Source organism: Abrus precatorius, unplaced genomic scaffold (genome assembly GCF_003935025.1).
Source record: "Abrus precatorius isolate BTA unplaced genomic scaffold, Abrus_2018 Scaffold9, whole genome shotgun sequence".
In the NCBI taxonomy this organism is placed as follows: Eukaryota; Viridiplantae; Streptophyta; class Magnoliopsida; order Fabales; family Fabaceae; genus Abrus; species Abrus precatorius.
The window spans coordinates 30,310,763-30,334,975 of NW_020874439.1; the positions used below are offsets into that span (position 1 = coordinate 30,310,763).

The 24,213-nt window shown below is 29.0% G+C and overlaps 2 protein-coding genes across 2 annotated transcripts in view; one reads left to right on the plus strand and one right to left on the minus strand.

The window, feature by feature from the left end:
* Positions 1-24,213, minus strand: part of LOC113849510 (proteasome activator subunit 4) — a 41,240-nt gene that overhangs the window by 7,924 nt on the left and 9,103 nt on the right. Inside the window, exons 2-23 of the mRNA XM_027479461.1 lie at positions 9,585-9,783; positions 8,619-8,721; positions 8,413-8,525; positions 7,784-7,906; positions 7,494-7,595; positions 7,241-7,406; positions 6,511-6,627; positions 6,339-6,406; positions 6,135-6,233; positions 5,838-6,054; positions 5,412-5,648; positions 5,199-5,326; positions 4,957-5,074; positions 4,652-4,870; positions 4,415-4,570; positions 4,196-4,272; positions 3,878-4,083; positions 3,349-3,562; positions 3,165-3,244; positions 2,949-3,066; positions 2,683-2,853; positions 38-206 (exon numbers count right to left, since the gene is read on the minus strand). Coding sequence (XP_027335262.1) covers positions 38-206; positions 2,683-2,853; positions 2,949-3,066; positions 3,165-3,244; positions 3,349-3,562; positions 3,878-4,083; positions 4,196-4,272; positions 4,415-4,570; positions 4,652-4,870; positions 4,957-5,074; positions 5,199-5,326; positions 5,412-5,648; positions 5,838-6,054; positions 6,135-6,233; positions 6,339-6,406; positions 6,511-6,627; positions 7,241-7,406; positions 7,494-7,595; positions 7,784-7,906; positions 8,413-8,525; positions 8,619-8,721; positions 9,585-9,783 — 3,200 coding nt within the window. The remainder of the gene's footprint in view (positions 1-37; positions 207-2,682; positions 2,854-2,948; positions 3,067-3,164; positions 3,245-3,348; positions 3,563-3,877; positions 4,084-4,195; positions 4,273-4,414; positions 4,571-4,651; positions 4,871-4,956; positions 5,075-5,198; positions 5,327-5,411; positions 5,649-5,837; positions 6,055-6,134; positions 6,234-6,338; positions 6,407-6,510; positions 6,628-7,240; positions 7,407-7,493; positions 7,596-7,783; positions 7,907-8,412; positions 8,526-8,618; positions 8,722-9,584; positions 9,784-24,213) is intronic.
* On the plus strand, positions 22,648-23,733 carry LOC113849513. The gene is made up of 2 exons (XM_027479465.1): positions 22,648-23,402; positions 23,602-23,733. Exon 1 carries the CDS (start codon positions 22,648-22,650, stop codon positions 23,350-23,352), a length of 705 nt encoding a protein of 234 aa, XP_027335266.1. The 3' UTR covers positions 23,353-23,402; positions 23,602-23,733.

Here is a 24,213-nt window from a genome sequence, read left to right on the forward strand (position 1 = left end):
GAAAGACAATTATAAGAACATGATCCTCAACAATCACCGTTGTCAAATGCTTGAGAACTGTTTGTGAGGCAAGGACTGAACAAGAACCCAATACTGCATATTCCTCGGCACGTGAGTCCTGCAAGTTACTAGTAAGAGTGATAACACATTTTGAAATCATAGATGGCCATCTCTTAATCAGCTTCACTAGAGCTTTCCCTGCAAGCCTGAGTCATATAAAAAATCAATCAGGTATGAAAAGCACTGCAGCACTATTAAGTACAGCATATTAGATTATTGGATAAGATATCAAATCTTCCAGCTAACATCCGAAAGGAAAGAGAATCGAGATGAACATTTGTAAACTAATTTAAAGAAATAAGAGCATATGAACTTCTATTACATGTGACACCTGAATTTACACATGATGGCCGCTATTTTCAATATTATAATGCAAACTCAATGATTTTTACAACACATAAAAATAGTCCCAAAATTAAAGAAATCCATGGTAAATAATAAATCACGGTTTACACTTTAGACACAGTCACCATCGATCTAGGAGCAATAAGAACACAAGGAATGAAGTAAAAAAATTGAAATATGAAGGTGAAATTAATACGGGAAAAAAAGAACATATTAGATTAAAAAAATTAGATGAATGTGAACTCTGAAGTATGAAGGAAGAAAAATAAAACAGAACTGCAAATAGTGGCATGTAAAGAGAGACTGAACTCTAATGCACAAACAAAGAACTGAGACTGATGTGCAGTGGGTCTGTGACTGGACACATTGGGGGGCTGGCAAGAAAGAGATGCCAGCAAGCAGTGGGTCACTAGGTTAGACAACAGAACACAAAACAGAGGTAACTTTTTCTGTGAATGACCACAAAGGGTTTTAAAACAATGTTTTTCAAGCAAAAAAGGCACTGGAAAAAGGGGAATGCAATTTTACCCCCAAAAGAACCCCTAAATGACATAGATTCAGGGACAACAGAGTTTTTGAAGCCCATTAAGCACCATTTTGGCCACAATTGTGGCTGCATCAGCCACTACTGAACAGTGGTATCAAATAGCGGTTATTGCCCCATTATAACGTTTTTGAGGAGCGGAATTTGGACTTGCCGCTATGAAAAAAGCTATTGCTTTGCGGTTTCGCCATTTCCAAAACCGCAGAAGCTATTCATGTAGCGGAAAGCGGAAACAGCGGATTAACAATTTTAAAGAAGGTTTTGTTTTTGTTTTTTTGTTTAATAAGAGGTCTGAATAGTCACATCTTACCCCACGTGACTACTGTTAAATTTTTTTTTTTTACCCATCACTACTCACCTGCTTCTGAAGATGAACAGTGTTTTGTCTGTTCTTTTACCTATTCTATTTTCTGAACAAAAAACAAAGCAATATCCCAGTCCATTTCGTTCAACCCATTTAGTTCTTCTTGTCCGTCTCTTATCTCCAGCAACTATTGTTGCCTCTAGCAAGTTTCCTGTAAGTATTTTTTATTCTTGCTCTTCTCTCTTCCCTCAGATCAACACCTCTATTTTTTAATACAAAAACAGAGTATAACAGTGTCATCTATTTCACACCCCTTGTGCAGTGCTCTTACTCCAGCCATTATCTGTGACAACCAATATTGTCCCTGACGAGTCCCCAACGTGCATTGTTGTCTCTGCAAAGTTTCTGGCGAGTACTGTAGACAACAATTACTGCTGCAATTTTCTCTTTTTTTATTTTTCGTAGTATGGCAAGTGAAAAATCTTCAAATCCTTCAAGAGTTGGTGCTAGGATTGACTTCGGATGAAAATATTGTCATCCAGCACAAGGAAATGGTTTTGAAGATTTAAAAGAAGTTGAAGGATATGCCTCACTATCTAACAATGAGAATGATGATTATATAGGAACACAAGGGAATGAGAATGACTGAATGAATAAATTTGTTTTGTCTTTGTTCAATGTTTTCAGTACTTTATTTTGAAATTTGAACAATTGAACTTTTGACTTGAATCAATTCTACATCACCCTTTTTCTTTACCATCTTTTAAATTTTATGTAGCTTATTTATTCATATACTACGTTACTACTTAATTTTTTATATTTTAACCGCCGTGACTTCCGCTATTTGTCCGCATCGCTATCCACTATATGTCATTGCAGTTTTTTGTTTTTTCACAATTTTCCGCAATTCGCTATTGATAACACTGCTACTGAAAACCACTCGGCTATTTGAATTCTGTAGTTGCCAAGGGCCACTCTACTACTCCACTATAGCATGCTATTGACTATGGAATGAAATTTGACATAAGCAACTGTACCAATACCATATCTTGAAGATTAAAACTTTAGCTGTGACAGACATCACTTTTTTTTTTGTGACAGACATCACTTTTTTTTTTTCCTATTCAGTTTCTCTTTTCCATTCTGTTCCCTATAAACAATAGTCCATTTATTGTACACAGTTTCAAAGTCTTTGCCATGTTCTTAAACCATTAATGACATAACTTTCTAAATGCTAAATAAAGGCTAAGTCATTGAATTGATTTTATTCTGCAATTTTGCTCCTAAAGAAGTCTGAATTATTTGTTTGTTCATTGAATATAGCTAAACTACCTAGCTGAGATTCAACATGGAAAAGATAAATATGCTAAAAATAAATAAAATCATATAAAACATTTATGTTTCAATTAGCCAAGGATGTCTCACTTACAGGCGGACCGTTTCATAGCTATGCAAAGAGAGACTCAACAAATCATCCATCAAAATGTTCACATGCTCAGATGGACTGAAATTCCCACTCGTACGGTAAAGATGATAGGATGCTTGTGAAGACCTCCATGTATTGTGCATAAATGCCTTATCGATAAGAGCCCACCTGGGTCTGGAATGACCACAAACATCAGAGTTTTATGAAAAGGTCTTGACATACTGTTCCCGTGATCAAGAAAAATGAGTGAGTTCTCAAAGTATGTTAACCTTTTCTTTCCTTTAGAATGAGATGAAACAATGAAATTAACAGGGGGTTCTATTATGGCAGCAGATTCTAATTTCCAAGCCTGCCTGTGACTAGACCACTCATCATATTCCAAACTTCCTGCATAGAGAAAAGGGAATTGAATAAATTAGGCAGTGCATAAACTAACAGAATATGGAGTAATATGAGAAAACTAATTCAGATGGAGAATTCAATACCGTAGTTTCCTAAAGCATCAATAATGCGAATAATGAGTATCAACAGGATGCTGTCATCCGATTTTTTCTCCAGGACATATCTATTAAAGAGAGATTAACAGATTTATGAATGCCATACGAAAATAAGTTGAAGGAATGATGTACAGAGTTCAGACTACAGAGTAGCATTAAGTGTGATCCTTACTTGCAAGCTGTATGTACAATCTCAGCAGCTTTTTCTCGCAGAGCAGTGCTACCAACGGTATAACCTGTTTCCCCAGCAATTAGAAACAATTTGTTTGAATCTTCAACCATTCCATTCCTAGAGTCTGGGACAAAATCAGGCAAACAAGAAAAAAGTCCTTGCAATGATGATTCAATGCGCAGAAGAGTCACTTTTAAGTGCTCTTTCTCGTCTCCTGCATGGCAAATTACATTCACGCGTAACAGTTAAAAAAACATACATTTACATTAGCCTAGTAGAAACTTCCTCCATGGAACACTAGCATCCAAATATGTCCTCATGATCAACAAATCATTGTATCAGAAAAATTGAAGACAAAATTAATTCCAAGTTCCAACAAATCAGAATAATCAGTATTAACATAATTTCAAGAAATAAAAATCCATATTCAATACTATTCTTATAACATTGTCAAAAAGGAACTAAAATAAGAAAAATCTTGCTAATGATGACAGGCTAACTAATTGGGACAAATGCTTATTTGTTATACCTTGGTCTGCATGGATTTTAGTTTGGCATATTTTCAGCAGATCATCCAAAGCTGACTTAAAATGAATGTCTACAAGTTCATTCGCAAAATGAACTTCTTCATCAGTAGGAATGTGCCATTTTGGGATCAAACTTTCATCGGTTGAAATATCTTTTGTGCTAATCCATTCTTCTAGAGCAACAGCATTAGGGTGACTAAGAACACACCTAAAAAACCAAAATTTTAATGTTTGAACTACCAGACAAATATAAAACCACAGAATGAGGGGGAAAACAGGGTAAACATAGTCAAATGTATGCAACCATTCTATATACATACTTGTACTGATCTATTGGATAATAATGAATCTGACTCGCAAGAAGGGACCGGAGAAAATGATCAGCAGCTCCATTCACCTGTATTGAAAGTAACCCAAAAAAAAAAAAACAGATTTAGAACCTACAGACCACAGACCACTACTAACCAATTTGTGTATTTTGCAAGAGAACATAATCAACTTATTTGAAGAAACAAATCAAGCAAGTGAAGAATAAAAACCTTCCAAGAAGGTGAGTCAAAAGCCAAGAAGATAGCTTCTTTAAATTGATCCTTGTATTGGAGGAGTGCTGGACCTCCATATGTGATGCCAACTGATAATATCTTAAGTTGATAGTCAATTGCAGCCTCAAGAGCCGGAGAAATTGTGGACCTAACCTGAAAAATGTCTCAGCTTTCAAGAAAATCCAGAAGCAACAATGCAGTGAAAGGTAACCACAACTGACCAAAAAAAGTTACCTTTGTTGAAGCAGAAGCATCAAAAGTTCCTCTTCCTCCAAATCCAGTGCATGGTGTTCCTTTCAAAGAAGATATTACAGAAACTAATATTGGCTCAACAAGTTGACTAACTGCTTCTTCTGGGTTTGAGTGAACACATGCACAACAAAGCAGTCCAACCTCTGCAATAGCACCAGGAAGAATATTTGTCCTCACAAACTTGGAAATTTTCTTCAAAGCCTATTGACATGTCAGTGAAGTGTAAGACAATATCAGAGACAGAAATTGTAGAATCTATTAAGTATTTTTAAGTCATAAAATAATACCTGACTATACAATGATTTTGAAAGCCTGCCAAGCAGAATTTCAAGTACACAGAAATAGTATGGACCATCATCAACGAGGAAAGTTCCTGATGCTGCCGATGAGTGCAGACCTTCATTTCTAATATACCAGAAACCAGTTATCAAATTATGAAAGCATAATAAGAAACATATGAAATCCAGTTAAACAATATTGTTTCCAAATAAAGCAACATGCAAGCAGGGACCTTAGCACCATTACTTACATAACACTGCTGGGTTCCAAGTGTAGAAGTAAGGAAAACAGACGACATAAGAACTCATCCAGCCACTCAGAAAAGCGGATCATCGGCATAAATGATAGGTCATCAATTTTGTCATCTAATATAGCCAACTACATTTAAAGGGTATATCAGTTAAGATTTCTCTGCAGAAGAAAGAAGCTGTTTATTCAAAATATCAAAAAGTTGAAAGCTCACATTTGAAAAAATGGAACCAATCAATTGCATGGTAGCCAAGGTTTTTGGAGGGTCATTAGCATCCATGCCAAGTAATGCATTGGATAACGAAACCCCCACAAGATCAATGAATGTTTCATCACAACCACCAAGATCAACTTGTTTCATGGAGGAACCTGATACAGATGTATAAAATAACGAACGCCCAACAAACGCCACTGACATAACTGCAATTTTCAACTGGTGGGTGGCAGTCATCTGGCTAGGCAAAATGAATTTGGTCAGAAAGACAAACTAATCAATAAAATATACTATTTAATAGATTGACAAGAATATATCATATCCTTCAGTAGGCATTCTATCAACAAGAAAAACTACACTTTGGACATGCCATTGAATGCATAAACCACTGAAATTCTACCATAAAATTCATGCAGCACCACTAACCGTCTCAAGGGCCATACGAAACCGAGATGCCACAAATGGCAGAACCAATGAGGGTTCTACATAGGATAAAACAGAAGTTGCTGCAGCAACTGTTTCAGAGAGATGCTCATTCTTGCTGTATTGACCACGGTCAATTAACTTTAGCACTGAATTAACAAAGAAAACCCTCTCTGATCCCCCAAGATGCTGCTCAGCGGGTCTGCTATTATTTGTGCCCCTGTAATAAAAATTTCTTCAGTTGCATAAAACAGACAGAATAAACCCAAAAGATAACAAATTATAATCAATTCTTACAACTGTTCATTCTGTAGACGCTTCTGAAATTGGATCACCAAATGAAACAAAAACCGCTCCAATGAGTAGGTCCATCGACCCCCATTTGAGGGATGATAATATCTACAAGAACAAATGCCAGTAAAAAAAATTAAGGAAATAACTGAATTGAAGAGAAGGCAATCTTAGTTAAGTTAAATAATGAGAACAATAAATGAGTAAACTTACTGTTCCAAAATGTTGATCAACTTCTCAAAGTGCTGTTGTGATGAACTACTAGGTTTTAGTAAATATACCTGCAGTTGCAATTGCAAAAAATCACTCAATTAAAATTAAGAAACCATAACATGATTCCAATCTTAGAATCTCATAAAAGTAAGAAAATAGCATATCTGCTTACAATTGATTTGGCAATAGCCTTTGCAGGGGTGGAAGTTTTATTGGAAAACAAGAACCTTGTGTTTCTAGGGACATCCAGTGAAAAGGGATATGATCCACTTCCATTTGCAACAGGAACCTGTGATTCACAAGTACAAGCAAGGAACGAAGGATTGATCCAAACAATTAACCAAAATTGTGCATTTCTAAAGGTGTAAAATATGAAAATAAAGATCAATTAGCTTGTATGAATACGTAATAAAATTTATACAAAACATGGGTGTATTGGTTGATCAACTAATCATAAAATTCATAATAGTATAGCCAAAGGATGTATTATTTACTTCACACAAGAATTTGAAAATGCATTTGCTGGTTTTGCTAGCATGTTAATTGTTAAGGACTTTACGGCCAAAGCTAAAAGTTACACTTCATGCAGCTAAAATTTATAGCTCAGAGCTCTGAACTGTAGGTACTCATGCTGAAAGTGGCATTTAAACAACTCAGCAATCAGTGTGAAAATACTGTCATGCAATATGAGATTGAATCAGCAATCAGTATATGTTTCACATAAAAAAAATGTGGTACAAGTAGCAATTAAGAAAAAAGAATTAAGTTTCAGAATAAGATTTCTTTAGAGATATAACATGTACCTACTTTCTAATGATTTTGAAATAATCTGCTTCCAATGCCAAAATATATAATGAAAATGTGAATAAAACCAACATTGCTAGAAGATTTTACATGCTCACCTCAAACATATTCAAGTATCTAGCAAAAAGCAAAGGCAAGACGGATTCCCAGTCAACGTTGTGGTAATTTTTTACAACACGAGCTATAACATCTGCCCATTGATTGTTCCAGAATTGGCAATTTGGTATCGATTCCCACAAGTCTATGCACTCTGCTATCCAATCACTGCCAATCCAATTATAAAGCTTAATTCCACAGGAAGTCATGTCAGATACCACACAATAAAAATCCTTCAAAATTTATGCTTCATACTGTGTAAAAAAGGCCTGATTGTCCAGATTTGTTGGGAGAAACAGCCTTGCAAAGCCAGAACCTTCAAAGGATGAATTATGCCACGGGTTTTGCAATAAAGATCTACAAATTATCCAATGACCCAAGAAAAGGAATTATGCCACAGCTTCAGCATGATTCCACTAAATGGAACCGTAGACAATTCACTTCAATTTAGTTCAGCATCAATATCAATATAAAGCACACAATAAATGAAAGACAAACTCTCATAATAATTAGACATTATGGAGAAACAATGCCAGAGCACTCACTTAAACTCAGACCATATCTCAGAGGCAGAACCTGATGGAAAGAATCTTCGGCAGGACTGAACAAGGGAAGTTATGGTCTCAAAATGTCTTTGTCTTATTCTCCAACCTTCTGGACCTGTACTTCTGCAAAAATTATATAATTCAAAATCCCCAACCGAGAATTTTATTATCTCATGTACACCAAGGAAATAAATTGTTCGATATTTGTTCAATTCTGTATTTTGATTTTGAAATAGATTATTAAAGTTCAAAGGTAAATTAAAAAAGACCCCAAATTCAAAGAAAAATTAAAGTTTATATAACAAAGATAACTTGCACGTTTAGTGCCATATCAAGGATTAAATCTTTTTTTTCCTTTGTTTTTATTGAGCAAAAATAAATTAAGTACAGCAACAACAACAAAAGCATTATTTCACAGCATGAAGTTAGCTGTATGAATCAAGTGACACCATTGGATTCAATCAAAAACCAAATTAGCACAAAACTGTTGTGCTTAATCCTTGCATAGATTCAACAAGGTTTTATGCTGGCTAATGAGATCCTATCCAAATTAAGTACAGCACATCATAATTATAAATCAATTAAGGCTGGAGCAGGCAGCAAAAGCAACCTTACTGATACACACTTACCTAGTAAAATGTGTGCTAATCAATGTATCATACAGGGGCCTCCATTCAATAGTCAGTGCAATCTTTTTCCTATACTTGTTGAGTAGTCTGACTAATAAATTTCCCCACCTAACCTAATAAAAAAAATGACATAATAATTTAAGAGCATGCAGAGAGATAAAAAAACCAAGAAAACTTCATATCTCATCCGAGACAAAATACAGCACCTGTGCATAAAGCTTATTACGAGACATGTGAAATAATTCAAGGCCCATCTGAACAAGGGTGCGGACATCCTCCAAAGATACGTCACTCTTCGCCTTTATAAAACTGCACGACACACATAAAGGTTAGATTTCAACCCAGCAACAATCTTCATCCAGATACAAGCCACATAAGTGGAAGGAAAGCTCATGTCCACTATTATAATGCAGCTTTGGAAGCAATAAGGAGTCACTACTTATATCAAAAGCCTTCCAGTGGATAAAATACACCGAAACAACTACAAATAATAATAACAGTATTACATAATTACTGAACAAAAGTAACAGTTTATATATAACACAAAGTCAAAGTTAAGTAAGCATACCACTTTTGAACATACAGTGGAAGAGACTACTTAATCCTGTTTGGACTATCGATTAACTTACTTCGGAAAAAACAATTGTATTTTATTCATAAGTTTTCTGAACAACTTTCGTGGACAAAAAATTCATCATTTCCTCGTAATTAAGCAGAAAATCAAACACGTTAAACCAGTTAGTTATATACAAAGCCAATCCATCACTCTCTCGAGCTATTTTCCATCTACGTAATCTGCAAAAATGCTTACAAAACCATGAATCTCGCACTCCTAAACCTTTTTCTCTAACTTCCATCTCAAAACATTTCACAACCTTCGATCACAAGTACAACATTTATTTTTCGGTGCAACCACAAAAATCTCACACCACTAGCACAAAAACAGCAGCGTTAACTTAAGTTCTGAAAAAAAAAAAAAAAAGACGAAAAACCAATTGAAACGAAACTCGCTAATTATCCAAATTAAGCCGTACGGCAGAGACAAAAACCAAAAAAATAAGAAATAAAAAAGAGAGAGAGAGAGAGAGAGAATAGAACGAGAAAACTAGGAATGATCTAGGGAAAAGGCAAAGACAACGATTGAAAAACGAGAATAGGAAAACGGAACTGACAGGTCGAGAACGGAGACGAATTTGAGAGTGGAGAAGACGGATTCGGGATCGTCAGGGCGGAAGGATGACTTGACGGCGGCGACGATGCGAGCGAAGGAGTCTCTCTCGCCGGCGGTCTTAGCGGCCACCGGCGGCGGAAGCCATGCATTATGGAGATGCATTTTTTGTTTGTTTTTGTGTTTGAAGAAATGCGAAGCAGCAGTATTTGTTGTTTGTGTGCGTGTGAGAGAGTGAGTGAGTGTTATAGCGGTGAGGATTGGATATTGAGAGCAACTTTGCGAACAAGAAAGGAAAATTGAGTCGGAGAAAGAGGACAGAGAGAGAGTGTGTGGAAGTTAATATTATTGGTGCAAGGGAAGACTTGCTTAAGGGGCTTGCATTGCAATGACTTTCAGGGCCGCCTTCAGATTCAAGGTGCTTAAATACTTAATTACTTTTTAACTTTTTAGGAGTATATCCTTGCTACGACACTCCCAACACAAACCAATAAATACCATAGTGGTTTTTATAAGATTCCGTGAGGATTAATTCTCAACATTTCATTACTCGGCTATTTAAGTACGATAAATGTTCATCATTACATCACTAATTAAAGAATTACAAGTAAAAAAATTAATTATTAAACTTTTATTGGCTCTTGTTTTAGACTCACTAATTAAAGAATTGAAAATAAAAAATTTGCGTTACACTGTATTAAATTTTACAGGATGAGATACATACATTTGTTATTTTTTATATAAATTATATTTTAATTTTTTTAACAAGACACGTATTAGCATTTCTCAACTTTATTTGATTTAATGAAAATAAATGAAAATATAAAAGAACCTAATTGTGTAACTCTTGTAATATATTAATATTTTATTTTAATATATATATATATAAGTTAATAATTTAAAAATAAACTTTTATATTTTATCAAAAAAAAATTTAAATGATACTTTTAAAAAAATTTCTTTTAATTTCACTTTATAACTACTAATTAATAATATGCATCAAAATAATATAATTTTAATAAAATTAATTTAATTGAGTCACACGTTTAGATGTAATAGATAAATTCAATCTGAATCATGCAATTAAATATGATAGGTGAATTTATTATTAAAAAAAAATTATATACATAAAAATTTCAATTCAAAATTTTGTTTATATGTAACTGTTTATTACTTAAATCAACCTTCTTCCTGGGTATGTTTGTTTGCTTTTAACCCGATGGATGTCAGCATCTAACTTTTTTTTATTAAGTATCACGAGACATCCAATGTTATGTACAGTAATATAGTCTTTTTTGTTATATATCATTTTACTATTCAGTGAGATATAAAAAGTAACCAAAAAAGAAATTGACGCTGATACCTTAATGTCTTTACTTTTCTTAAAAAAAGTTGATACCTTAGCGTCGTTTCACGTTCTAAACTTGTGTACCTGATTTTGACGCTTGAAAATTTCTCCCTTAAAATTCAACGTGATAAAAGGCATCTTACTTAAGGGGAAAGATACGCCTAACTTGAGAAAGAAGATATTATTGTCATGTTTTTAAATTATAAATTCTTTTATTTATTTACAGATGACGAAAGAAACAGTTTAAAAATTAAATAAACAATTTGATAAAATATAAATTTAAAATTAAATATTTCTCAAAACAATTTAACGTCATTTTTTACGGACAATGCAAAGAATAGTGAACTACTTTTAGGACTTTCTAAATATGACCATCTCTTAAAAAAAAGTATTAATCCAGATGAAGACTTAATTTTTATTTTTAATTAATAAAATAAAAAATAGATAAAATATGATAATATAATATACCTATTTGTTATTTTAATGCATGTTAAATATAAAATAAGATAATACTTTATCTAACTCTTATTGTATCTTATTTTTATCGAATTTTAATTCATATTCTTTCACTTTTTTTCCCTATTCTGTATCCTTTCACTTATTATTCTCTTATATTGTTCACGTATTAATATCTTGTTGGCAAGCTTCAAATGAAAATTCTTGTAGAAAAGTTACTATAATTTTCAGCATACTTATTTTTTTATTTTATATTAAATAAATTTGATTACATTAAAAACAATTTAATTTGAATTAAAATTTGCCCATCTCTGAGTTAAACGGTTATTATTTGTATTATTGTTAGCGGATTAATGTAATTCAGTTTTTTATTAAGAGTTTACAATATTTTACTAAAGTTAACGTTATTAGTATTAATTTGTTAGTTCAAATGTCAAACTTTAAGTCAATGAATCTTTTAAGCATAACAGACTGATTCATTTAAGTAAATAATAATAATATAAATACTTGTAGTAATATAATTATTATTGCATTAAATATTATAATATTTTTATATTATATTATATTATATATTTTTGAAATTTTTACTATTAAATAACTTTTAGTGTAAGTCAAACTTTGAAAAATGTTATATTAGACTTTAAAAAAAATCTATATCTAATAAATAAATTAAATTTAAACTTTAAGAATCATTTGAAAGAGATTATAAATAATTTGTGATTTTTATTAATTTTTAAATTTATTTCAATAATTTTTTAAATATTATTGAAGTTAATTAAAATATATTTTAAAGTGAATTTCACATAACTCAATATTATAAAGAAAAAAAATATGAAATCTTACTGTATATTAACTTAAATCCTTTGTTCTAAATTGTATCAGTTAAACATTTTAAATTTGTATACAATTTTTTTTATACTCCTGTTCCATTGAGAATTATCAGTTCAATTTAAACAAAAAATATATATAAATTTAATATAAAAATAGTATATGATTCAATTTAAATATAATGTGGCATTCAATCAAACCAAACTCATCTTTTGCAGTTTGATTTAGATTGAAATTTTGTTATAATTTTTTATTTATCATATTAATTTTATTTATTTTTACATTAATTTAAATTTAAATAAAATAAATAATTTATTAAGGCTAAGAATAAAAATGAATCTGTTAAAAAATAAAGAGAAAAAAATTGAATTATTAGTAACAAAAGTATACTTAATTTAATAAGAGAATATTATAATATTTAATAAATTTAAATTGTCATATATATATAACTAACATATTAAGATTATTTAAATAACATGTCAACAAATTATTAAAAAGTAAAACTGAAAATTCATAGGGATGATACATTAAAATCAAATTCAGTATGCTATTTATTATCAATCAAAAAATAATTTTGCCAACAACCTTCTTAAAAATACTAAATAAGAAAATATCAAACATATTAAATTAAATAATTTTAATCGATTACCAATGTTAAATCATTCTGTCTTGGAATATAATAGCTATTTTATACCTTTATGTCTTTACCTGATATTCTTCTCAGTAGAGCATCCATTAATATATTAGAGAGAAAAGAAAGGAGATGGTGCTAAGTAACGGATGATAAAAAGTGACAAGGCAAGAAGAGAGAGGCATGCGTGGAGGGAGGTTGTGGCCATTAAAAGCTGGGGCAGTGGAGTCCCCACTTTACATTTTGATTTGAATAATAAAGAGGTCCATTAGGACCATAGTGTTTATTTCTCCAACTTTTTTCACTTTGAACGTCACATTGCATTGATACAGCTCAAGATCTTATATATTTTTCATACCTGCGACTGCAATGTGATATCTGATACTTTATACATGACGACTTACTTCCTGTCCACCAAACATGTACAGAGAAGATAACAATATTCCCATGCTTTTTACTATTAATATATGGTTATATAAATTCGAATATACTCTTTTATGCCCACTATAAACTTTTCCCTTCACTCTACTTTTTCAAGTTTCCATCAAATTCGGCAAGCTAAACTTAAATATAATTAAATTAAATGTATGTTTAAATATTCTTTAATTATTATCGAGCACATAAATAATCTGATATGAATTTATATGTTAGTTATTTTATAAATAAATATTTTTTATTGATATGATAATAATTTACAATTAGATAACAATGTAAAAAATATTTTTACTTTTAGTGTATTCAAATTAATTTTTTAAAAATTAATTTCATAAAACAATGAGATTTGAATGACGTGTTAATATTGCAGTATAAAAAAAATTGAAATTGAATGGAGGCACGTGCTGTGCAATGATGATCAATGTAGGTTTCAATGTAAAATCAAATGGACCTGATTGTTTTCGTCTGGGAAAAGGTAAGAGTACCACTTTCATGTTTGATAGTCATTTCTACAGACGATGATTTTGGAATAAAATATCAATTTAATTATTGAAATCGACACTATTAATTAATTAATTTTTGAATTTAATATCTATTATTAATGTAGTCCCTAAATTTTGTTTCATTACTCAATTTTGTTGTAACGTCAAAAGTTAAATTGAGTGATGCATACCCATTATTAAGAACCAGAATAATTAATATATATGTCGGTAAAGTTAGGACCATATTGACAAGTAATGATCTAAGATTTTAAAGACTTTTTTTTATAACTTCATGAACTGAAATATTTAACAATTATAATTTTAAGGACTAGTTTGATAATTTTTATTTTTCAAAATACTTTTCTAAGAAGGGAAAAATACCTATATTCTAAAACAAATGCACATGAAAATAATATATTGGTAAGGATTGTTATTTTTTGTTTTAGAGATTAAAATAATTGTTAATTATAATTTTAAAAATTATTTTAATGTTTTGTTTTGAAAACACTGTTATAGGAGGAAAGAGAGGGTGAAAGTATACCATAAGACCAACATATGTGAAAACAAAAGTCTCTTTCATACGTATGCCAAAAAAAAACAGATAGAATTTTGCATAAATATAAAATTAAAAAAAAAAAGATTAAGACACCTCTTTGCAAATAGAGATAAATATAAAAATCAATTTAAAAAATTGAAATTTAAATGTATATTTTAAAAAGAATAATACCCAAAATTTGATTAAAATATAATTTGTTCAAAATATTATTCATAGATAAGTATTATGTTCATAGTTTAAAGAAATTCTCTAACACATATTCTTTATTTTATTTTTTCATCATATCTTTAAACTCGAACCATGTCAGGAATGTCTGCAGTTGTATTTCAATTGTAAAAGACATTAATCACGAAAAATATCAATTTCATGAGTAAAAATAAATTATAGGCTTATTTAACTTTTTAATCTTTAAAAATTGCATTTTTTTTAAAATCCTTCATGATATATATATTTTTATCCATTTTTTATTTTTTTTATTTTGTCTCTCTAAATGTTGTAACATTTTTATTTAACTCTTTTAAATATCGTGAATTTTTTGTTTAATCCTAAAAAAAATTGAGAGACTAAATGAAAAGTTTGAAATAATTAGAAAGACCAAAATAATAAATAAATAATAATTTCAACTTTTAGAATTAAATTTAAATAATTAATTAAACTATTATTTTTTTGTATTTTTTATAATTTTAATATAATAAATATTTTTTTAATAAAAATGTACTATTTATAGATAGTTAAATTTAACCGTAAAAATTGAAGTTAACAAAATTTTTAAAATGAATTGAATAAATTATTAAAAATATTTTATATGACACTTATTTAAAAAAAAATAAAAGGAGGAAAAAATTATTTTTCACCATATATATATATATATATATATATATAAAATAGTTTTTTTATAGAAAAATAAAACTTAATCAAGCCTAAATTATAAATACATAAAAAAACAACCTTGGATTTCACTACATCCTCACACAATTCTTTAGTGGAAAACAGAGACGATGCATTTCCAAAATCTCCAAATAGATTCCCACTCTTTACTAAAAATTTCAAGCACCACATTAATTGGTTTCCAGCACAATAAAATAAAGTTAAGCTCATTCCTTCACCTTTTAGAATCATGTTCAATTCAATTATTTAACTCGTGGTAAATTACCAAAATTAGTAAAATGCTTATGACAGAATAAAAAACGTTATAAAACTAATGTTTGGTTCTTTTTTTTGTTAGATCTGAATCTGATCCTGTAAAGTTGTGGATTGAAAATCACTTGCAATGTCACTGCGCCGGGTTTTTCTGTCCCAAGAACAACTCTTTATTCGGTCAAAACAATGGATACAGCTATTATTGCTATTTTAATATAATATTAAGGCAACTATGTATGACATCTTATATGTAGTGAAAATGGCTCTAAATGTTTAAAAAACTATCATTACATGTGATATTTTACACAATTATCTTTATTTTATATTTTATAAACACACATCTAAAATATATTCTATAAAATAAAAAAATTATAGAAAATATCTCACTTTAGATATATAAAAGTATTATCCTAATTTAATTAATGTGCCGAGTAATTTGGATACAAGTGAACACACTTTGCATACTTGCATAAGTTTTTGTTGTAGTTTAAGGGATTTTTGATAGAATTTTTTTAACAGCAAATAATTTATTAAAAAAATATATAAAGGATACTCCAACCTAATATACAAACTTTTAAGAGAAACTTCTATAAATTTAACTACCTAAAATAATAAAACGTGTAAATTTAAAAAGTGAGAGTTGATTTACTATTGCTTTAAAGTTAGTTATTGTTATAAGATATTTTAATTTAAATTAATAGTAGATAAGTTTTCACTTTCTCGATATATATATATATATATATATATATATATATATATAGAAAAATTAAATTCCTACTTATTTATGTGAGTTATTGTTAAAAGCATTCTTAAGAAATTATCTTCAATGAAGTATTTTTACACATTACTTTTTTTTTTATTATATTATGTGACTTTTTATACATTCTACATTTATTTTTTAATTCAATTTTAGTTTTAATTTTTTTTATATAATTTATCTTTAGTTCAAAAAATATATTTAAAAATACTGATATAATATATCTCTATTTTAAAAAACTATATCTAAATTTAATAATACAACTAAATAAGCATAATCTTTCAAACAAAGAAAAGAATAAATACACCACTGAAAATGAAGAAGTCTCAATCTTTGAAGGCCAAAATGTCACATTGATTACTTTCACTACTTTATTGTGTTTATTTAAATCCAGCTGTTAGCCCTTAAAGATTAGATCCTTCATATGAAGTAAAATTGACCAAATAGCATATAATAATCGAGCAAGATAACATCCAAACCTTCTTTAATTCTCTACCCTTACTTAGGTCCAAATGATATATGCAAAGTGGGATTTACCATTTGAGAAGCTGCATACCTCAAAATCAAGTCAAGAGTAAATATAGATCATACATGTAATGAAAATTTGAAAAAGAAAAGTAATAAATGGGAGGATATTTTTACTGTTCATTACAAAACAGGCATAACGAAGAATAAATGTTATTATCTTCAATGAAAGTTATTAACATTGTTTACTAATTAAATTTAGATTTTTATTTTAATTAGTAAACTAACAACTAAATTGTCTTTCCTATAACTTTTAAATTGAATATGTGTACAGCCAATACATTTTGTGAGAAGAAGGACAAAACTTTAAGTGTAATACCTTAAGGAGTGTTAGTGTTAAATTAAAGTTTTATTTTAATTAATTACATACTAAATGTCGATATTAAAAGTCAGTATATTAACATTAAAAGTTGACAAAAGATCTTGATTTTTACTAATATTATATTTTATAATTGGATAATAGTGTAAAAATTAATAACTTCTACATTGTTAGCGTATTTTAATTAAATACATGTTAAAAAGAATAAATTATAAAAAAAATAATATTCTCTAAGTACAAATATAATTTTCTGTTATTATAGATAAATTTGTTTTTATTTTTTTCTTAAAAAATAAAGTTGTTTTAGATTACTTCTAAATTATACCACTAAGTTTGCACGCTAATGCTAAAATGACACATGATTTCACTTTAATTTAATTTTTCAATATTCTCTCTTTCAAATTTCAATAAGATGCGATAAATTAGAATAAAGATATTTCATTAAAGTTGTTTTAATCATTGAGTCAAACATATTATATAAAGTCATTAATTTAATTAATAAACTATTGGCTGATTTGATGTTATTTGGAGACATTTTATTAATAACTAAGTACTTTTATTTTAAAATATTATGAATTAGTTAAAATATTTTATATAAAGTTTGAAAAAAATTTAGTTAATTTATGTAAGTGACTTAGATATAATTTTTAATATAGTATGATAGTTTTTACTTTTAACGTTGAGTAAACCAATAAATATTCAATCTTAAAAATTTCACGTAACTTGTGTTTAACTAGAGATACTAGTTCATTAGCTTGGTATATTGGTTCACATGGTTGAATCCGATCTTAAAATAGTTCAAATCGCTTGCTTCATATCTGTTCAATTATATAACTAATCTAATCATCTATTCAAACAAAGATAATTTTTATAATATTTTTTTAAATTATAAAATTATTATGTACCTTATCACGTATTGAATAATTATTATCGTTAATTTTATATTAAGAGAGAAAAAAGTTGGTAATTTATTTAAAAAAAATATAATTTGATAATTAAAATATTAAAAAAAGTATTTAATATTTTCTCAAATTTATAGATATCACATTATAAAAAAAAATACACTATTTTCAAGATTTTGTTTAGTACTTTTTTTCTTTTTTGCAAAAAATACTCCGGTGCATTACTGATATAAGGAGAACCTCTGAATTTTGTAATTATGGAATAAAGTTATAAAAGTAAACGAATCAAATCAAACGAAAACAAAGGCAATATATGCCTCTATACAATTATGTACAAATAATCTTTAGAAACGTTTGTTTAATTATAATGACGAGCCTGTAACATTTTGGCATCCATCTTCTCCAAAGGCTGAGAAATCATGACATTTTCGTTGTTCAAAGAGGCTATCATGCACCTATTTGACTAATGTTAAAAATAATTCAATTTTGTTTTCTAATGCTTCTCTCCCTCTACACTTTTGATCAATCGAATTTTTTAAAATGTGCAATTGTATAATACATATAAACACCTATATATTACAAGTTAAGTTAATACAGAAATATGAAAAAAGATCTTCTTATAACTGTGTATACTTTGTAAAAATTTGTATACTTTTATTTAATTTATATTTAACAGGTTATAATTTATTATTTTATTAAATACTAATTATTTATATATAGTGTAGGTGACTCATTATTGGGATGTCCTCCGTTAACAAATGTGCTTAATTTAGTCGGAAAAGTAAAGGGTGATCCTGCTCCCTTCATTAATATAAATTAATGTGTGATAGAGATTTAAAGAAGAAGTTTCAATCAGCACCCAAACAATTATGAAAGAAAAAGAAGGCATGCAATAACATGTATTTTCTTTCCTTTTATTGTCATGGAACAAAATAAAGCAGCATGAATAGGCATATAGGGGGGCATACGTTCTCTCATTTATGGCACTTGTTCTGTCCTTTCATAAGGGTTACAAGATAAGCTTGGTTTTGTGCTTTACATGGACTCTAGAAGCATCCATCATCATAGTTGATGGCCAAGTTTTTGTTTAATAAAACTTTTGGATGGATCAATGATAATTAATCCAAATGCTTTGCTTCAAAAAACATATACCCATCACCCACAAGATTAGCTTTCTTTGACAAACTATGAAGATGTTCCAAACATTTCACTAGGATCTTATTAAAAAATATAGTTTATAAATCTCATAGTTTTTTTTTTTAATTATAAAATGTGTAATGGTAAATAATATGACATGATAAAAAGTAAAAAAGATAAAAATGAATTATAAAGTTTATTTATAAATGAGAATAATTTAAGAACATTTTGTTTATGTTATCATTACTGTTTACTAATTAGGGGAATAAAAGTAGGTTGAATCAATGGACTCACTCGCATAACTCATTAAAAATGAAAAGTTGGGATGAAGATTCTACATCCATTAGTCACTTAACGTGTCTCGTTTTAATCTACTGAAATGCAACTTAACGACAAGTTAAACATAATTTTTAATTAAAAATAAAATATAAATATTTATTAATCTACTTACCTATCAAACTATTTTTTATTTTCTTATTTTTAATTATTTAGTGAGTTTTAAGTGGGTTTTATTTGACAAAAATCAGAGTCTTTTAGAAAATGAATACACAATTTATCAAAGTTTTTATGATATAAAATTGAATAACTAAGAGTGATGAGAGACAGAGGAAGAAGATAGTTTGTAGCTGAAGAATTGAGTGGAGAAGAATAATTTGGATAATAATAATTGAGGAAAGGAGAGGGGATATTCGTTTAAGAAAGATTGAAAAACGACGTGAAAATTAGTGTCAATTCTGAAGATTGGGCAAAAAGGTGGGAGCATCTTCATCTCATTGATTCTGTACCATTTATACTTTTCAAACATTTTCATGTCATTCTTGTCTGTTGTTTCAGCTATTTCATGTTGCTTCCATTTTATGCTTAAATATATTCTTCATTATATTACATTTTCCTGTCATTTTTTTTCTTTATTATTTTTTATTTTAGTTCTTTTTTTTAAATTAACATTTTAACATGACTTAGTGACATACGACAATTTCTTAATTAGTCACATTAAAAATATTTTGAGAGATTAAAATTAAAATTTTACAAAAATAGAAAAATTATTCATATCTTAATTTTATTATTGTTATTTTAAAAAAAAAGTCACCTAACCGAGTACGAGTCTTCACTAGAAATATAAATTGAATTCAAACGTAATAAATATTCATAGAACTATTTATGATGAAAGTAAAATTGCTCATTAAATAAATTTAAATATGGATATATATAGTTACTTAAAAAATTTAAATAATTTGTAAAAATTTCAGAGTATCTTTCAATAGTCTAAAATTGCAACAAATTTACTTATGTGAAAAAAAACAAGGGCAAGTCATACTTATGAATATAATTTAGGGTTATTCGATAAATTATGAAAAAATAATTAAAATACCTTATAAATTGTAAAAGAAATTTTTTGCTTATTTTAAATTATTTCTAAAAAATATATAATTAAATTTTTAGTACAAGTCTTCATGCAACAAAAGTTTATTAAATAAGCATTTAATTAAACTGTATTTTAAACATACCCTATATAATATATATATATATATATATATATATATATATATATAAAGTTATACTAATTTAATAAATTTTGAAAGAAATTTCCTTCATTTAAGTGAAAAAGTACAAGTATGAGTCTAAGGCTGAGTCTATTTTAAAAATATAAATACTCAAACCTTAGCCCTTTTTTTTGTCATATCAAATACACAGTCCATAAACAAATAAAAATATCATAAAATCACAACCCAACCCAAAACAGAGCTAGCTTTCTGCAAAGCCTCCTTACCTTCGTGCTTTGGAGCCACAATTTTAACCAATCACACAACTTTTTCAAAAAAATAAATTTGCAAAAATAATCACTTCCAAATTGTTTTGTCACCCAAAAATTGATTTCTCAAAAACTAGTGTAAAAAGAAAAAGGCCCAACTAAATAGTCCATGCTTTCAAAGAGGGTAGAATCCTCTATTTTGTTGACCAAAAATAAAAAAAAACCACTGTTTTAGTTGGGTTTAAGTTGTTCTTTCTGCTTCTTCAAGTTTAGTGGGCGACGTCAAAATGGACTAAGGATTGGGTCTTTTTTAGTTAAAAATATATGAATACTTGAAGTGACAAAAATAGAATTAAGGAAATAATAAAAAAATGGGACTAGACAAGTAAGCAAGAATGAAATATAACAATAATAATGGTAAATAAAAAGTTGGAATTTTCGTTGGCTTAATTGAAGTAGTTTTCTTCTCATGTTTAAAAAGCTAACCAAAGATAAAAATAAAATAAAATTAGTAGTTTTATTTTTATAATTGCGTGATTTTGATTTAGTGACATGCATTTTTGCTATTATCTTTATTTAATCATTTTTATCAATTTTTAAATAAACTCTTTTTGTAAGGTTCAATAGAGGCTTTCATAGTTTTTTTTTATCTCTATAAAAATAATCTATCTATCTATTATTTTATATACTTATATAAAATTGAGTTAAATCAACATTTAATATTTTATATACTTATAATTAATTATATTAAAATAATCTTATTGTTTATAAATCTAATTTATAATTATTAAAATTTATAAAAAAAGCAACTTAAAAATAATAAGAATTGATTACCATCTTTAATTCTTGGAAACTATCCATAACCAGAAGTTAGTGATCATGGAATGTTACCTTGAATTTTAAATAAAATAATATATTAAAATAAAATAATTTAATAAAAAAGTAAGCAAATTGTATAAACTAAAATTTAATTGTATATTTCAGCGTTACCTTGAATTTAGTTTAAATTATAAGTGTTTATTATCTTGATGTTTATCTTGGATTTCATGTAAGCGTTTTTTTAAATTATTAAAATATTTTTTATTTATTAAATATATACATTAACAAGAAAATCAAATCTTTCATTTTGTAATTTTTTGCTTTTGTGAATTTTTGCATTAGTTAACTTTAAAAGAAAAAAAAATTATTATTAAATTGTTCAGGATTATCCTTATCAAGATTATTCTCCAAACTAATTTTATTTTCAAGTTTCTAATTTCCTTAGATTTTTTATCATGTGTATACGAATATAAGATAAGAAAAGAAATTAATAAAAAATGTTTATGAAAAAAAATGTTATTCTTAAATCCACATCTAAGGCAGAAGTCATTAAATACTTACAGTATCTAATAATTCAAAATATTTAATTGTGTTTAATGTTAATGTTATATATAAAAAATTCCCTTTCGGTAAATTGAAAATTATTATTGGCAACTCCTAATTTTCCATGACATGATGTGAAAATGAATCTAAAGAAGTGTCCGTTAAGATTAGGAGAGAGAGAGAGTACAGAGCAATGTTACCGTTGGAACCTTAAATGTATCCGTTGAGAATCAGAATGGTATATAACGTTACAAATGTCTTTCTCTCTCTCTCATTGACGTTCCTCTTTCTCTCTCTGCTATCTGTAACAACAAATTCTCAATCTTCTCTCACTGTGCAATCACACATTCTTCTTTGTTCAATTCATTTTTCAACAATCATTGTTCATTGTTTTAGTACTATTCGTTCTTAGTTATAGTGAACAAAGACAACAACAATGGGAGCATCAAAAGACACCCACATAGTAGAAATCCCTGTAGATCAAGAGCATCATCATCAAAATCACCACAAGAATCTCTTGTGTTCAATGACCAACAACATGATTGAGGCCATAGAGGACCACCCTTTAACTGAGATCTCAGAAAGCCCTGGTCACCTTTTGCTCCTCAAGCTATGGCAAAGAGAAGAAGATCTCTTTGCAAAACGCATTGCCCACAAAGAGACCAGAATGGATTCAATCAAAGCTGAACTCTTTCAATTGTCCTCATTCTTCTTCATCTTTCATGGGTTCTTCTTTATTCTCTTGTTCACTTCATGGGATAATACTAATAGTGACCAACACCACGACCAAAGTGTTTGTAAGAAGTGGTGGGTTCCTTCCATGGTGTCCCTTTGCACTTCCTTTGTGTTTGTGTTCTTGGTTCAAATGAAGGTGCATAGGTATTGGAAGGTGTGGGGGCAGTTGCAAAGGGAGAGGAATGATGGAAGGGCTTTGGCTAGGTGCATACAGGAGTTGAGGATGAAAGGGGCAAGCTTTGATTTGTCTAAGGAGCCTCAGAGTGGAAAGAGGATGAAGAGTTCAAGTGTTGAGATCAAGTGGAAGCCACTCACTTGGTGTTCTAAGAACTTACTCACCATTTGTCTTGTTTGCTTTACAGGTTTGGCCTTTCCTGCTTCCAAGTTTGTTCTTTGTGGCTTGTGATGATGGATGATGGAGCATGCATTTGGATGGATGTTGCTGAGGGACGTGTGGTAAAGTTTCTCAACTTTTTTTATTTATGTTATGTTACTGGTGTCAAGAAATACTCACAGCACACTCTAATATACTTTTTATTTTGATTAAAATTTATTGAAAATTATAAAAGTGTTTCTCTTGTAATTTGGAAATTCTCACTCATAATTTGTTGCCTGAATGAGTTTTGTTTTTATGGTTTCTCTTGCAATTTTTTAGCCTCTGCTGGGGAATGAAGCATTTTTGGTCCGATAGATTATGCAACCCTTTTGAATCATAACGTTAATAAGAGATGTGCTACCAAAAAAGCCCTCAGATTTCAATGCAAGCTTCAAGTTTTACAAGGAGGGGCTGGAGCATATATGCTATACTACTGGACCATATATGAGAGACAGGAGACACATGATGATGATTTTTGATACAAGGTTTCAGGTCCCAATTGAGAAGGTTTCCTTTGATGATTGTGTTGCTGATTTGCTGAGTTAGTTGATGGGGAGGGTCTCAAAGTACGTTATTGTGACTGGAGAGATCCTTCAAGAGCGTAATTCTATTTTGAAGTGAAGCAACACCTCTTGTGTGCTGTTTTGATATTATCTACAATTTTGGGAACTCTATCTAGAATGCAAACAACGTGCTGCTCCAATTTTGATTCTTTGTATGATGCTATTTGTTGGAATATCTTGCGGAATAAAAGGATACAATTCATTTTTGGAACTTGTATCACAAAGCAGCAGAACGATCTACTTGGTTATAGAAGTGTCATTAAGATATTTATTCTCTTACCAAGAAAATATAGCCAATGTTAAACCAATCAATGATATTTCTAATTCA

Excerpts from the sequence above, each read along its gene's own strand:
- LOC113849513 (XM_027479465.1), top strand. The coding sequence starts at position 22,648 with ATGGGAGCATCAAAAGACACCCACATAGTAGAAATCCCTGTAGATCAA.